This window comes from Ranitomeya variabilis, chromosome 4 (genome assembly GCF_051348905.1).
Source record: "Ranitomeya variabilis isolate aRanVar5 chromosome 4, aRanVar5.hap1, whole genome shotgun sequence".
Taxonomy (NCBI): domain Eukaryota; kingdom Metazoa; phylum Chordata; class Amphibia; order Anura; family Dendrobatidae; genus Ranitomeya; species Ranitomeya variabilis.
In genome coordinates this window covers 219,805,272-219,821,906 of record NC_135235.1, presented here as the reverse complement: position 1 = coordinate 219,821,906, position 16,635 = coordinate 219,805,272, and the positions used below count along the sequence as shown (strand labels likewise).

Here is a 16,635-nt window from a genome sequence, read left to right as displayed (position 1 = left end):
GTGCAGAGTTACAGGCGAGTGCAATGCATCATGGAACTTGTAGTATTAGAGCACAATAACTCAGGAGAAAGGAAGTTGTCGATTAACCCCATGAGAGCTGGATCCAGCACTAAAGATGTGCTGCTACAACAAGATAAAAGGTAATATTGCTAAAATAAAGACAGTGGATGTTTTCAGTGGCACATAATAGCAAGATTTATGAAAGGAAAAAAAAGTTTATTTTAGTGGACAACTTCTTTAATTAAAGTTGAGTAAAGCGTTCTGGCTGCTCCATCAGGTACATACTCATCTTGACTTGAGGTCTCCAAGTCTTCGTCAGTAGCTTCAGCTCTACAGTCTTCATATTCTACTCCATTTTCATCCAATCCAGACAGTAACTGGCAAGGTACCATCATGTGGAACTGGCCTAATAGCAGATTCAAGTTCAGGGTAATTAATTTTAGAAAAACCCTTCAATTTGTCAAAAAAGTAGAAGTCATCACTAGGATTTTTGGGTTCTCTCCAAATCATGGGAACACAAATGGCATAGCCACTTTCCTCATACTCAACCAGTCACGAAGACCATTTGAAGAACTTGAGCATATCACATGAGGAGCCCAGCTTTTGTCTTGATCACCAAGTGGACACTTAAAAAGATGGACCAGATGTACTTTAATATCATGAGTGATTGAACGTACTTGGCCTACCAGTCCTTACTGCCATCACCATCCTTTTCTGACTGACTCAAATCATACCGCTTCATAACAGTTAGCTACTCCCCATAAAATGTGACTTTCCGAGAAGCAGTCATTGGTTGACAGCACTGTCAATACTCCTACCCATAAAACTCACTAAAAACTTTACTGATGTTGTCCCTGTAAGAAAATTCACAATTAAGTAAAATGGTTTTAATGCAGAAATAAAGTCATAAAAGAAATACTTCTCATCTCAGAAACTTTATGATAGAGAAAAACTAAGCAGATTTTTGGAATCAGCAAATCTAACTCCATAAAACAGACATATTACCTTTGCTGATGATTTTTTTGTGTTGACCAGTGTAGTTTTTGTAGGTGTATTGTGTCATACGTGCTCTATTATTGCACACTCCTCCAATTCATCCCCCTGCATCTTTGAATAATACTGGTATGAAATCTTCCTAGGTTTAATATTTAATTATTTACCTTTTTAATATATATATATATATATATATATATATATATATATATATATATATATATATATATATATATATATTATTTATATAGCACCATTGATTCCATGGTGCTGTACATGAGATAGGGGTTATGTACAAATTACAGTAAACAGACTAGCAATGACTTAATGTACCTCTTCCACTAAGCAGCACTTTATACTAGCACTCCGCACTTTTTTACATACTTTATTGATGGTATTCTGTGTAATTAAGTATATTTTATACTTATATATATATATATATATATATATATATATATATATATATATATATATATATATATATATATAAATATATTTAATATTTTTAGTGGTTGTTCTGCTAACCTAGGTATATAATTCTGGTCCCTTCATATCCTTAATGCAGTCATACTGTGCATTTCCCTCTCTTTTTGGAGGTTAATTGTCCTGTCTTTTTTTATCATCTTATCACTGTCTTATGTTCTTGTTAAAAATATATATATTTATTTTTTCAAATTAATAATTTTGAGTTGGAATCACTTCTTGTCTAGCGGCTACCAACCGCAATAGACCAGGTTGATGTATTTGGGTTTTTGAAACGTCTAACAATTACTGACCTTTGGACATATATGAAGTAATAAATCACGACGGTACCTAAGCTGCTGTACCTACCACTTTTACTGCAGCCGAGTCCTCTACAACCAAGAGGCCGTCATTCAATTCAACTTCAGCACCGACCTCAAATCCCTGAAAAGGATCCATCACCAATTCCGGACTATGATCACCTACAGGAAGAAGGAGGCACAGATAATATAGTGCATTATACCCCAGAGCTGCACTCACTATTCTGCTGGTGCAGTCACTGTGTACATACATTACATTACTGATCCTGAGTTACATCCTGTATTATACCCCAGAGCTGCACTCACTATTCTGCTGGTGCAGTCACTGTGTACATACATTACATAACTGATCCTGAGTTACATCCTGTATTATACTCCAGATCTGCACTCACTATTCTGCTGGTGCAGTCACTGTGTACATACATTACATTACTGATCCTGAGTTACATCCTGTATTATACTCCAGAGCTGCACTCACTATTCTGCTGGTACAGTCACTGTGTACATACATTACTGATCCTGAGTTACCTCCTGTATTATACTCCAGAGCTGCACTCACTATTCTGCTGGTGCAGTCACTGTGTACATACATTACTGATCCTGAGTTACATCCTGTATTATACCCAGAGCTGCACTCACTATTCTGCTGGTGCAGTCAATGTGTACATACATTACATTACTGATCCTAAGTTACCTCCTGTATTATACCCCAGAGCTGCACTCAATATTCTGCTGGTGCAGTCACTGTGTACATACATTACATTACTGATCCTGAGTTACATCCTGTATTATACCCCAGAGCTGCACTCACTATTCTGCTGGTACAGTCACTGTGTACATACATTACTGATCCTGAGTTACCTCCTGTATTATACTCCGGAGCTGCACTCATTATTCTGCTGGTGCAGTCACTGTGTACATACATTACATTACTGATCCTGAGTTACATCCTGTATTATACCCTAGAGCTGCACTCACTATTCTGCTGGTACAGTCACTGTGTACATACATTACTGATCCTGAGTTACCTCCTGTATTATACTCCAGAACTGCACTCACTATTCTGCTGGTGCAGTCAGTCTACATACATTATATTACTGATCCTGAGTTACCTCCTGTATTATACTCCAGAGCTGCACTCACTATTCTGCTGGTGCAGTCACTGTGTACATACATTACTGATCCTGAGTTACATCCTGTATTATACCCCAGAGCTGCACTCACTATTCTGCTGGTGCAGTCACTGTGTACATACATTACATTACTGATCCTGAGTTACATCCTGTATTATACCCCAGAGCTGCACTCACTATTCTGCTGGTGCAGTCACTGTGTACATACATTACATTACTGATCCTGAGTTACATCCTGTATTATACCCCAGAGCTGCACTCACTATTCTGCTGGTGCAATCACTGTGTACATACATTGCATTACTGATCCTGAGTTACATCCTGTATTACACCCCAGAGCTGCACTCACTATTCTGCTGGTGCAATCACTGTGTACATACATTGCATTACTGATCCTGAGGTACATCCTGTATTATACCCCAGAGCTGCACTCACTATTCTGCTGGTGCAATCACTGTGTACATACATTACATTACTGATCCCGAGTTACATCCTGTATTATACTCCAGTGCTGCACTCACTATTCTGCTGGTGCAGTCACTGTGTACATACATTACATCACTGATCCTGAGTTACATCCTGTATTATACCCCAGAGCTGCACTCACTATTCTGCTGGTGCAGTCACTGTGTACATACATCACATTACTGATTCTGAGTTACCTCCTGTATTATACTCCAGAGCTGCACTCACTATTCTGCTGGTGCAGTCACTGTGTACATACATTACTGATCCTGAGTTACATCCTGTATTATACCCCAGAGCTGCACTCACTATTCTGCTGGTGCAGTCACTGTGTACATACATTACATTACTGATCCTAAGTTACCTCCTGTATTATACCCCAGAGCTGCACTCACTATTCTGCTGGTGCAGTCACTGTGTACATACATTACTGATCCTGAGTTACCTCCTGTATTATACTCCAGAGCTGCCGTCACTATTCTGCTGGTGCAGTCACTGTGTACATACATTACATTACTGATCCTGAGTTACATCCTGTATTATACCCCAGAGCTGCACTCACTATTCTGCTGGTACAGTCACTGTGTACATACATTACTGATCCTGAGTTACCTCCTGTATTATACTCCAGAGCTGCACTCACTATTCTGCTGGTGCAGTCACTGTGTACATACATTACATTACTGATCCTGAGTTACATCCTGTATTATACCCCAGAGCTGCACTCACTATTCTGCTGGTACAGTCACTGTGTACATACATTACATTACTGATCCTGAGTTACCTCCTGTATTATACTCCAGAACTGCACTCACTATTCTGCTGGTGCAGTCACTGTCTACATACATTATATTACTGATCCTGAGTTACCTCCTGTATTATACTCCAGAGCTGCACTCACTATTCTGCTGGTGCTGTCACTGTGTACATACATTACTGATACTGAGTTACATCCTGTATTATACCCCAGATCTGCACTCACTATTCTGCTGGTGCAGTCACTGTGTACATACATTACATTACTGATCCTGAGTTACATCCTGTATTATACCCCAGAGCTGCACTCACTATTCTGCTGGTGCAATCACTGTGTACATACATTGCATTACTGATCCTGAGTTACATCCTGTATTATACCCCAGAGCTGCACTCACTATTCTGCTGGTGCAATCACTGTGTACATACATTGCATTACTGATCCTGAGTTACATCCTGTATTATACCCCAGAGCTGCACTCACTATTCTGCTGGTGCAATCACTGTGTACATACATTGCATTACTGATCCTGAGTTACATCCTGTATTATACCCCAGAGCTGCACTCACTATTCTGCTGGTGCAATCACTGTGTACATACATTGCATTAGTGATCCTGAGTTACATCCTGTATTATACCCCAGAGCTGCACTCACTATTCTGCTGGTGCAATCACTGTGTACATACATTATATTACTGATCCTGAGTTACCTCCTGTATTATACTCCAGAGCTGCACTCACTATTCTGCTGGTGCAGTCACTGTGTACATACATTGCATTACTGATCCTGAGTTACATCCTGTATTATACCCCAGAGCTGCACTCACTATTCTGCTGGTGCAATCACTGTGTACATACATTGCATTACTGATCCTGAGTTACATCCTGTATTATACCCCAGAGCTGCACTCACTATTCTGCTGGTGCAATCACTGTGTACATACATTGCATTACTGATCCTGAGTTACATCCTGTATTATACCCCAGAGCTGCACTCACTATTCTGCTGGTGCAATCACTGTGTATATACATTGCATTACTGATCCTGAGTTACATCCTGTATTATACCCCAGAGCTGCACTCACTATTCTGCTGGTGCAATCACTGTGTACATACATTATATTACTGATCCTGAGTTACCTCCTGTATTATACTCCAGAGCTGCACTCACTATTCTGCTGGTGCAGTCACTGTGTACATACATTACTGATCCTGAGTTACATCCTGTATTATACCCCAGAGCTGCACTGACTATTCTGCTGGTGCAGTCACTGTGTACATACATTACATTACTGATCCTGAGTTACATCCTGTATTATACCCCAGAGCTGCACTCACTATTCTGCTGGTGCAATCACTGTGTACATACATTGCATTACTGATCCTGAGTTACATCCTGTATTATACCCCAGAGCTGCACTCACTATTCTGCTGGTGCAATCACTGTGTACATACATTGCATTACTGATCCTGAGTTACATCCTGTATTATACCCCAGAGCTGCACTCACTATTCTGCTGGTGCAATCACTGTGTACATACATTGCATTACTGATCCTGAGTTACATCCTGTATTATACCCCAGAGCTGCACTCACTATTCTGCTGGTGCAATCACTGTGTACATACATTGCATTACTGATCCTGAGTTACATCCTGTATTATACCCCAGAGCTGCACTCACTATTCTGCTGGTGCAATCACTGTGTACATACATTGCATTACTGATCCTGAGTTACATCCTGTATTATACCCCAGAGCTGCACTCACTATTCTGCTGGTGCAGTCCTTGTGTACATACATTGCATTACTGATCCTGAGTTACATCCTGTATTATACCCCAGAGCTGCACTCACTATTCTGCTGGTACAGTCACTGTGTACATACATTACTGATCCTGAGTTACCTCCTGTATTATACTCCAGAGCTGCACTCACTATTCTGCTGGTGCAGTCACTGTGTACATACATTACTGATCCTGAGTTACATCCTGTATTATACCCCAGAGCTGCACTCACTATTCTGCTGGTGCAGTCACTGTGTACATACATTACATTACTGATCCTGAGTTACATCCTGTATTATACCCCAGAGCCGCACTCACTATTCTGCTGGTGCAATCACTGTGTACATACATTGCATTACTGATCCTGAGTTACCTCCTGTATTATACCCCAGAGCTGCACTCACTATTCTGCTGGTGCAGTCACTGTGTACATACATTGCATTACTGATCCTGAGTTACATCCTGTATTATACCCCAGAGCTGCACTCACTATTCTGCTGGTGCAGTCACTGTGTACATACATTACATTACTGATCCTGAGTTACCTCCTGTATTATACTCCAGAGCTGCACTCACTATTCTGCTGGTGCAGTCACGGTGTACATACATTACATTACTGATCCTGAGTTACCTCCTGTATTATACTCCAGAGCTGCACTCACTATTCTGCTGGTGGTCAGGTTATGGCATATTTTGGGACTTCCAGTCTACCCCTTATATCCTAACCCTACAGTCAGGCCAGAATGGCTGATAAGAGGGAGCACTAGCTGACATTCACCTGACAGCTGTACTGTCCCATTGTCACTGTCGGAACTGTACACACAACTCAGTATTTGGAGCTTCTGAGGAACCATACGTCCCAGCAGACACGCAGGAGCCTCCCTGCCCCCTGCACTCACCTCACAACATCCCCAAACTGATTCCCACCAGGAGAAAGTCACACAGAAGACGAACATGTGACCTGGAAGTTGTACACAGAGCATGCTGGGAGGTGTAGTCAGGAAATCTGCCACAACCTGAGCAGTACTACATTTCCCAGCATGCCAAGGGGCGGGCGTCGCAAGGGGACAGTGGCTGCTGAGGGACAAACTTCTCCTCCGTGCGAAGGGGACAGTGTAACTAGTCCACACTTTCATTGCAGCGTGTAGCACAGCAGCGGGTCCGCACAGCGCGCACTCATCCTTCCCGCCTGTGTCCCCTACACGTCTACGAAGCCCCGCCCTCCTCTATCACATGACCGTCACTAGCTTTATAAGGTGTCCTATTTTCAGGTTGTTTTTGTATTATAGGACATTTTTACATTCACTTTATTTTACTTTTGTTGTCTTTTTACGATTTTGACGACAATTTGAAGAAATATATGTCAGGATATAGTGGCCATCAGATGGCAGCACTGCGACTGCCTCCGCTCTAACACTGTTGCTATGGTCACTGACAGGAACCTTTCTCTCCCGGAACCTCCTGTGCGGCTTGTATTTCCTCGTGAGCCATTTGCTGGTTTACTGATGAAGAGAGGAGAGAGCTGGTGAGTGACAGCGGGGACTCGGGGAGAGGACACTTACTGAGTCCATGGGAGAGCGCTGGGTGTGCCGTGCTCCTGTTCTAGGAGAAGACTGTCCTGGTGTGTCCTGAAAATGCCTCCCCCTCTGTAGCTGTGCTGAGCAGTGTCCAAAATAACCCCCCTTGCAATGGTGCTGGCCAGGGCTCCCTCCGCTACGACTGTGCCGACTGAGGCTCCCCCCCCCACTACGACTGTGCCGACTGAGGCTCCCCCCCCCCACTACGACTGTGCCGACTGAGGCTTCCCCGCTACGACTGTGCCGACTGAGGCTCCCCCCCCCCCACTACGACTGTGCCGACTGAGGCTTCCCCGCAACGACTGTGCCGACTGAGGCTCCCCCCCCCACTACGACTGTGCCGACTGAGGCTCCCCCCCCCCACTACGACTGTGCCGACTGAGGCTTCCCCGCTACGACTGTGCCGACTGAGGCTCCCCCCCCCCACTACGACTGTGCCGACTGAGGCTCCCCCCCCCCCCACTACGACTGTGCCGACTGAGGCTTCCCCGCTACGACTGTGCCGACTGAGGCTCCCCCCCCCCCACTACGACTGTGCCGACTGAGGCTTCCCCGCAACGACTGTGCCGACTGAGGCTCCCCCCCCCACTACGACTGTGCCGACTGAGGCTCCCCCCCCCCACTACGACTGTGCCGACTGAGGCTTCCCCGCTACGACTGTGCCGACTGAGGCTCCCCCCCCCCACTACGACTGTGCCGACTGAGGCTCCCCCCCCCCCACTACGACTGTGCCGACTGAGGCTTCCCCGCTACGACTGTGCCGACTGGGGCTTCCCCGCTACGACTGTGCCGATTGGGGCTTCCCCGCTACGACTGTGCCGACTGGGGCTTCCCCGCTACGACTGTGCCGACTGGGGCTTCCCCGCTACGATTGTGCCGACTGGGGCTTCCCCGCTACGACTGTGCCTTCCCCGCTACGACTGTGCCGACTGGGGCTTCCCCGCTACGACTGTGCCGACTGGGGCTTCCCCGCTACGACTGTGTCGACTGAGGCTCCCCCTGCTAAGACTGTGCCGACGTTGCCTTCCAGGGCTTCCCCCCCCCCGCTAGGACGTTGCCTTCCGGGGCTTTCCCCACCCCCCTGCTAGGACGTTGCTGTCCTGGGCTCCCCCCTACTTCGATGTTGCCTTCCGGTGTTTCCCTCAGTTACTACGGTATTTTCCGGGATCCCCCTGCTATGTAGGTAGCCCCCCCGCCATGGTGCGGGTGCAGGGCTCTCACCTTTACAATGATGGCGGCCCTGCACCCCGCTGCCTCAGTAACGACCACAGTAGTAATGACTCTGTTGACCACAGGACGCTGTAAGGCTATGTGCACACGTTCAGGAATTCTTGCAGAAAATTCCTGAGAAAAACCTGAAATTTTCTGCAAGAAATCTGCATTGGTTTTTGATGCCTTTTTTTCCGGACATTTCCCAATGCATTTTATAGTGGGAAATCCGCAAAAAAAACCGCAAAATTAATGAGCATGCTGCGTTTTTTACCGCGATGCGTTTTTTTTCGCGGAAAAAAACGCATCATGTGCACAAAACATGCGGAATTCATTCTAAATGATGGGATGCATATTGTATGCTGTTTTTTTGCGGTTTTATAGCGTTTTTATCGGGAAAAACCGTGAAAAAAACGCAAAAAATCAGCAACGTGTGCACATAGCCTTAATCCTCTTTATTATTTCCAGGATCTCTGTTTGCTATCAGCGAATGACGATTTTGGAAAGACCAAGAAATCAGGAAGCCGATGCCATTTACTGAGCAGAAAACTCTGGGCAGAAGAATCCGTCCCTGTACTAACCCGTCATGTCTGACTCCGGGCACAGCCAGCCCAGCATGTACGTCCCCGGGCGCAGCAGGAGACGTCGCTGGATGGACCAGGGTCCTCCGGGGAACCTCAACCTGTCTGAGCCCGGCCGGGAGCGAGACCCCATGCTGCGAGACCGGGAGCAGGACAGATGGGTGAGTGCAGAGCCGGGGTCACAGGGTGTCGGCCGTTGGACTGACCCCTACTGGCAGCATCCGGTATTACATAATTGTGACAAGCCTGTTACAGCTTTCCCGGGGTCCTGACAAGCAGCTCTACAAAACTGTAGCGAGATTTAGCCTTAAATCAATGTTTCTTTATCAGAGTCTGTTACTTTCCTTATTTTCAGGATGGAAATGATGACAACTCTGCCTACACCATGCAGAAGACGCCCATCATCCTGGCTAAGCCCGCTGCCGAGCGTGTGAGTGGTTGCCTTGTGTTATTCCTCCTGGTGCTTTTTGTTATTCATTTAATTTTTTTCTCGTTCTTTTAGCCAAAAACTGCAGTATCCGCTCCCCCCGTGCTGGAGAAGCCCATTGTACTTATGAAGGCCAGAGAAGAGGGAAAGCTGCCGCCGGCAGAGGGCGCAAGCCTGACGCCCACCGCTGCCACCACCGCTAAGGTAGAGAAGGAAGGGCAGCGCCCCACACAGCCCGTGTACCAGATCCAAAACCGGGGCATGGCGGCTGCAGCGGCGAACGCCGGCGGTAACGTAGACCGTAAGTGCTGGGTCATGTAGTTCTCCACCTCCGCTTATTGTGCAATCATCTCGCAAGTTCTTTCTCTCTCCCGTCCTCGCAGCCGTGGTCGGGCAGGCGAAGCTTCTCCCTCCTCAGAAGATGAAGCACAGCATCAAGCTGGTCGACGAATACATGAACTGGTGCGACAGCGCCATCGAGGTGCGGCTTCTCGTTTTGGGGTTTTATTATGGCTGGATCGGGTGGAAAAAATTCTTTTTTTTTTTTTGGCATGACTTCTCATTGCTCTTTATCGCCAGGACAATGTGGTGGCTGGTTCCCGGAGGCCATATTAGAGCCACAATCATGTGACCGGTGCTTTAATGGCAGCAATGTTCTGCTCTAATGACCTCTGATCCCGACTATAAGACCCTTAATGGGGTCTCCCCAGTCTTATTGGGTCAGTAGTTTTCCCAGTGGACTCAATCAGATTCATATAGCTGCCTACCATCCGCCCGGCAGTTGACCGTTTCGCCCCATTCCAGCTGGCTCTACCCAGCAATATATTCACACTGTATGTTTTTTATTGCAGTTTTTGCTGGATCAGACGGACGTCCTGGTCATCGGCATCCTCGGCTCGCAGGGCACCGGCAAGTCCACCATGATGTCTCTTCTGTCCGCCAACTCTCCAGATGACGACCAGAGGTGAGAACCCCCGTATGCTAATAGTCATCTACATGTGAAATGCATAGTCGAGCCGCTGAAGGATCAAGACCGGAAACATGTCTAATTGTTGATCTTTATTTTAACCCCTTCACGATACGGCCAATTTCCGTTTTTGCGTTTCCTTTTTTTTTCCTCCTCTTATTTTTTGGCCAATGGAGCGGTGTGGAGGCTTCTTTCTTGAGGGATGACACCAGATTTTTATTAGTAGTATTTTGGAATATGTGTGACTTTTTTTTTATCACTTTGGGAGGGAAAGGGGAAAGGAAAGTTGGCTCGCCACGTTCAGAGGCCCCTATAGATCTTAGCACGGAGCCGTCCTAGTCTGGGACCTGAACACCAAGTGCCAAAAAAGAAGAGATTTTACTCCAGTAAAGTTTAAAAATTCACATTTTTTGGTCCAATATTACAAAGCCCTTTGTAAGAGGCTTATAGAATGGCTGATGTGTTTATTCCCTTGGAAATAGCTGGGGGAGAGGGATGGTACCTAACGTAGGCACCTTTTTCACCACAAATCTGACTTCCAATTTTTTTTATGGACTTCTGCAAGTTTTGATTTTAGTATTGGCAGGTATTTTTATTTTTACCAGATTTACTAGTAAAAAAATAATCAGAAGTCAAAGCGAAAAAGGTGCCTGTGTTAGGTACCGTCCTCTCCCCCGGCTATTTCCAAGGGAATAAACGCATGGTCCATTCTACATGGCTCTGACAAAGGGGTTTTTAAATGTGGTCATACACCATGAAAGGGTAAGTTCACACTGGGCGGTTTATTTTCTCCCGCAGCAAAACTTGATCTCTTGGCAGGAAAGAAGCTGCAGAAAAAATCATGTTTTCCTTTCGTGTTTTTTTTTATTTGCCGTGTTTTTTTCTGCAGTTTTGACATGCTAGATTTGCCTCTTGTGCGCACTGATAAAGTTTCATGCTTCGGGGGGGGAAGTCCTATTCTATAGAATCGGGTTTTGGCACAAAAAAAACGCAGCAAAACCTGATACCTGCGTTTTTTTTCAGCATTTTTTCATTCATGTCAGTGGGTGAAAAACACTGGAAAAGCGCTGAAAGAAGTGGTATTCTCCCCATTGGGGACTTGAAGCTGCGATCATCTGATCCCTTTTGCTGTATACAACGCTGCTTTATAGCATCACAGTCAGGGTTTCAAAGGAGTTCCATAATGACAGTCACGGGGGCCCCTGTCTGTGACGTCGGTGCATGTTAAATGCCGCTGTGAGAAACTGACAGTTGCATTTAACAGGTTAACAATATCAGGCGGAGCTCTGCCCGCGATCGTTAGCGGCAGGTCCCGGCTGTAATACACAGCCGTCACCTGTCAGATATGGGGCGTGCTCGCTGCGTGATCCCTCTCCATACACCTGCCATGTACACTGTGTGCAGAATTATTAGGCAAGTTGTATTTTGATCACATGATACTTTTTATACATGTTGTCCTACTCCAAGCTGTTCAGGCTTGAGAGCCAACTACCAATTAAGTAAATCAGGTGATGTGCATCTCTGTAATGAGGAGGGGCAGGGCCGGACTGGGACTAAAATTCAGGCCTGGCATTTGAAGTTACACAGGCCCACTTGTCACATGGTGACTGTATAATATCTTTGTACACTTGTAGGCAGGGCCGGTTTTAGGCAAAGTGGGGCCCTAGGCAAAGTTTATAATGGGGCCCCAAATGCTAACATATTGAACATCACACAAAAGCATTTCGGTTGTATTTACAAGCGCTGAGTTCAGGCCGCTAAATGAGTTTGATCGACAATACTGAAGTTGTTCAACGCTTGTTTCCCAGCCTCTTTCCACCAGCTGAGGAATAATGATGGGACAGAACGATCACTAATAGATCACTAACAGATCACCATACAGGATCATGTTATCAGCAGCACATCTACAGTTTACACCGGCGATGTGCTGCTGAGAACAAGAATTTTTGTTTCGGCAAAAACAATCTGAATATGCAGCATTTTACTTGTTTAGTAAAATACACCCCATAGTCCTCCATATATATGTGCACCACAGTCCTCCATATAGTATAATACACTCCCTATAGTCCTCCATATATTAAAATACACTGCTCAGTCCTCCATATAGTATAATACACTCCTCATAGTGCTCCATATAGTATAATACACTCCTCATAGTCATCCATGTACTAAATTTCACTTCCCATAGTATAATGCACCCCATAGCTCTTCATATAGTATAAAGTATTCCCCATAATCCTTGATACAGTATAATGCAGCCCACATACACTCACCGGCCACTTTATTAGGTACACCATGCTAGTAACGGGTTGGACCCCCTTTGCCTTCAGAACTGCCTCAATTCTTCGTGGCATAGATTCAACAAGGTGCTGGAAGCATTCCTCAGAGATTTTGGTCCATATTGACATGATGGCATCACACAGTTGCCGCAGATTTGTCGGCTGCACATCCCAAAGATGCTCCATACAAGGCAGGATGGATCCATGCTTTCATGTTGTTTACGCCAAATTCTGACCCTACCACCCGAATGTCGCAGCAGAAATCGAGACTCATCAGACCAAGCAACGTTTTTCCAATCTTCTACTGTCCAATTTCGATGAGCTTGTACAAATTGTAGCCTCAGTTTCCTGTTCTTAGCTGAAAGGAGTGGTACCCGGTGTGGTCTTCTGCTGCTGTAGCCCATCTGCCTCAAAGTTCGACGCACTGTGCGTTCAGAGATGCTCTTAGGCCTACCTTGGTTGTAACGGGTGGCGATTTGAGTCACTGTTGCCTTTCTATCAGCTCGAACCAGTCTGCCCATTCTCCTCTGACCTCTGGCATCAACAAGGCATTTCCGCCCACAGAACTGCCGCTCACTGGATTTTTTTTCTTTTTCGGACCATTCTCTGTAAACCCTAGAGATGGTTGTGCGTGAAAATCCCAGTAGATCAGCAGTTTCTGAAATACTCAGACCAGCCCTTCTGGCACCAACAACCATGCCACGTTCAAAGGCACTCAAATCACCTTTCTTCCCCATACTGATGCTCGGTTTGAACTGCAGGAGATTGTCTTGACCATGTCTACATGCCTAAATGCACTGAGTTGCCGCCATGTGATTGGCTGATTAGAAATTAAGTGTTAACAAGAAGTTGGACAGGTGTACCTAATAAAGTGGCCAGTGAGTGTATAGTATAATGCAGCCACCACAATACAGAATATAATGCAGCCACCCCAGAGTATAATGCAGTCAACCCAGAGTATAATGCAGCCACTCCATAGAATATAATACAGCCCACCTCCCCATAATATATAATGTAGCCCCCATAGAATATAATGCAGCCCCCCATAGTATAACATAGCCTCCCCCATAGAATATAATATACCCCCACAATAGTATATAACAGCCACATAGTATATACCATGGCCTCCCCCATAGAATATAATATACCCCCATAGTATATAGCACAACCCGCATAGCAGTATACAGCACAGCCCACATAGCAGTATACAGCACAGCCCACATAGCAGTATACAGCACAGCCCACATAGCAGTATACAGCACTGCCCACATAGCAGTATACAGCACTGCCCACATAGCAGTATACAGCACTGCCCACATAGCAGTATACAGCACACCCACATAGTAGTATACAGCAGAGCCTACAACAGAGCCCACATAGTAGTATACAGCACAGCCCACATAGTAGTATACAGCACAGCCCACATAGTAGTATACAGCACAGCCCACATAGTAGTATACAGCACAGCCCACATAGTAGTATACAGCACAGCCCACATAGTAGTATACAGCACAGCCCACACAGTAGTATACAGCACAGCCCACACAGTAGTATACAGCACAGCCCACACAGTAGTATACAGCACAGCCCACACAGTATTATACAGCACAGCCCACATAGTAGTATACAGCACAGCCCACATAGTAGTATACAGCACAGCCCACATAGTAGTATACAGCACAGCCCACATAGTAGTATACAGCAGAGCCCACATAGTAGTACACAGCAGAGATTTGCCCATTGAGGGCAGAGCAAAGTACTGCAGTGCGCAGGTGCTGGGCCTCTCTGACCTTTCCCGGCGCACTGCAGTACTTTGCTCTGCCCTCAACGGGGCAGACAAAGTGCGCCGGAGCCGCAGCAGGAAGACAAGAAGAGGACGTCATCGTAAGAAGATGGTAGGCCCCGGACCGGACCGCGACGCCCATCGTAACGGGACCTCCCCTGGGTGAGTATAATCTAACCTCTTTTTCTCATCTTTCAGGTTACATCAGGGGCTTATCTAGAACATTACAGAATGCTGTAGATAAGCCCCTGATGGCGGTGGGCTTAGCTCAACTTCCATTTTGGGGGTGACAGGTTCCCTTTAAAGGGATGGACCCATCCACTTTAGATACATCCCCCCCAATGACGGCACTGCTGCTCCTAACTGATCAGCCGCAGCCTTTACTATTTCGCACGAGCAGATGTCTGCAGAATATTGATCAGCTGCAACCGACCATTTGCTGCAGCGGTCATGGTTTTTTTAACTCTATATAGGACACGTCATCATTTAACTACTTCCGGACCTCTCATAGGCTATAAACGTCGGGTGGTCCGTGCTCTATTCCCCGTAAACTTTACTACACAGTAGAGAGTAGGAGTTGGCTGTCAGACATGGCCCGGCTACGCGCAGAGACGGCTAATCGCCATCTCTGCCCTCCCAAGGACAGAACAAGCTGTAAGTGTGCAGTAATCAGGAGGGCTGACAGCGATCCCAGTGGTATTTTTAGTCCCCCTTGGTGTCTTGAACCTGCCATGGTTTGTTTCTTGCAGCATATACTGCGCTCTGCAATACTTCAATGTACGATCTCCTATGAGGCCTAACCATGGGCTGCGGGGGAGCTTCTACCCATCAGTACCCCACAATTGTGACCACCCTTCCCCAACCCACTCACATAGGAGAGACAGACACCATTTTGAAGACTATATTGCAGGCCGGACAACCCCTTTAATGCTGACAAACTCCACGTATCCCCCTCCTCTCCCTATGGTGGTCTCCAGGACGTACGTCTTCAGGATGCAAAGCCAAGAGGTGAGAGAGCGAGCCGGGAACCAGACTAGCGGCATTGATTTCTTCATCAGTCAGGAGAGGATCATCTTCCTGGACACTCAGGTAAGCGACGGACGGAGCATCGACCACAAAGGCAAAGTCGTCCGTTCTGAAAACAACTAATAATATATATATATATATATATATATATATATATTATTTTTTTTTCCAGCCCATGTTGAGTCCGGCCATACTGGACCACCTGATCAATAACGACCGTAAGCTTCCCCCGGAATACAATCTGCCCCACACATACGTGGAGATGCAGGTGAGCGCAATTTCCAACCAGCACACGTCGTAGTAGCACTAGAAACCCAGTTTTGCAGAACCCGTGTGTATAAATTATGGCCACTAGATGGCGCATGTACTTTCTACAGAATCACCATGTGCCATCTTGTGGACATAAGCTGTAATTACACATCTGCAAGTTCTACAAAGCTGAATTTCCCCCCCCCCACTCCAAAGTTGAGCATTTGTTGGTAAAAAAAAAAAAACACTTAAAAGTTTCACGCCATGGTAAATTCTTTTTTTCTTCTTCTTTCAGTCTTTACAAATAGCCGCCTTCCTGTTCACGGTGTGTCACGTAGTCATCGTTGTCCAGGACTGGTTCACCGACTTTAACTTATACAGGTAAGGGGTCCAGTCATACACCAAAATACAGGGGGTAATAGATATATTATCGCTGGGGGTGGGAGTACTCCTCCTGTCACAAGTCTTGCATGCACCACCGCTCCATTCACTGTCTATAGGACTGATGGAGATCGCTGGGTGCAGTACATGACAGTGAATCTGTCAGTTCTTTCCATCTTCTGAGATCTCAGGCATGTGATGGATGCACGGTGATCAGATCAGTACAAGACGTAAAAAACGAG

The 16,635-nt window shown here is 45.9% G+C and overlaps 2 protein-coding genes across 6 annotated transcripts in view; one reads left to right on the top strand and one right to left on the bottom strand.

The window, feature by feature from the left end:
* LOC143770416 (uncharacterized) overlaps positions 1–7,605 on the bottom strand; it is a 30,692-nt gene extending 23,087 nt beyond the window's left edge. Inside the window, exons 1-2 of one of the 3 annotated variants that reach the window (XM_077260030.1) lie at positions 7,477–7,605; positions 1,825–1,937 (exon numbers count right to left, since the gene is read on the bottom strand). In XM_077260030.1, coding sequence (XP_077116145.1) covers positions 1,825–1,914 — 90 coding nt within the window. In that variant the 5' untranslated portion in view covers positions 1,915–1,937; positions 7,477–7,605. Of the gene's footprint in view, positions 1–1,824; positions 1,938–6,692; positions 6,957–7,476 lie in introns of those variants that run through there. The other 2 variants (XM_077260029.1, XM_077260028.1) reach the window with 2 other exon arrangements.
* SMG9 (SMG9 nonsense mediated mRNA decay factor) overlaps positions 7,034–16,635 on the top strand; it is a 15,362-nt gene continuing 5,760 nt past the window's right edge. Inside the window, exons 1-10 of one of the 3 annotated variants that reach the window (XM_077260031.1) lie at positions 7,034–7,170; positions 7,353–7,439; positions 9,169–9,442; positions 9,637–9,711; positions 9,784–10,009; positions 10,092–10,189; positions 10,560–10,672; positions 15,715–15,826; positions 15,936–16,031; positions 16,308–16,393. In XM_077260031.1, the coding sequence (XP_077116146.1) occupies positions 9,287–9,442; positions 9,637–9,711; positions 9,784–10,009; positions 10,092–10,189; positions 10,560–10,672; positions 15,715–15,826; positions 15,936–16,031; positions 16,308–16,393 (962 nt within the window). In that variant the 5' untranslated portion in view covers positions 7,034–7,170; positions 7,353–7,439; positions 9,169–9,286. The other 2 variants (XR_013214628.1, XM_077260032.1) reach the window with 2 other exon arrangements.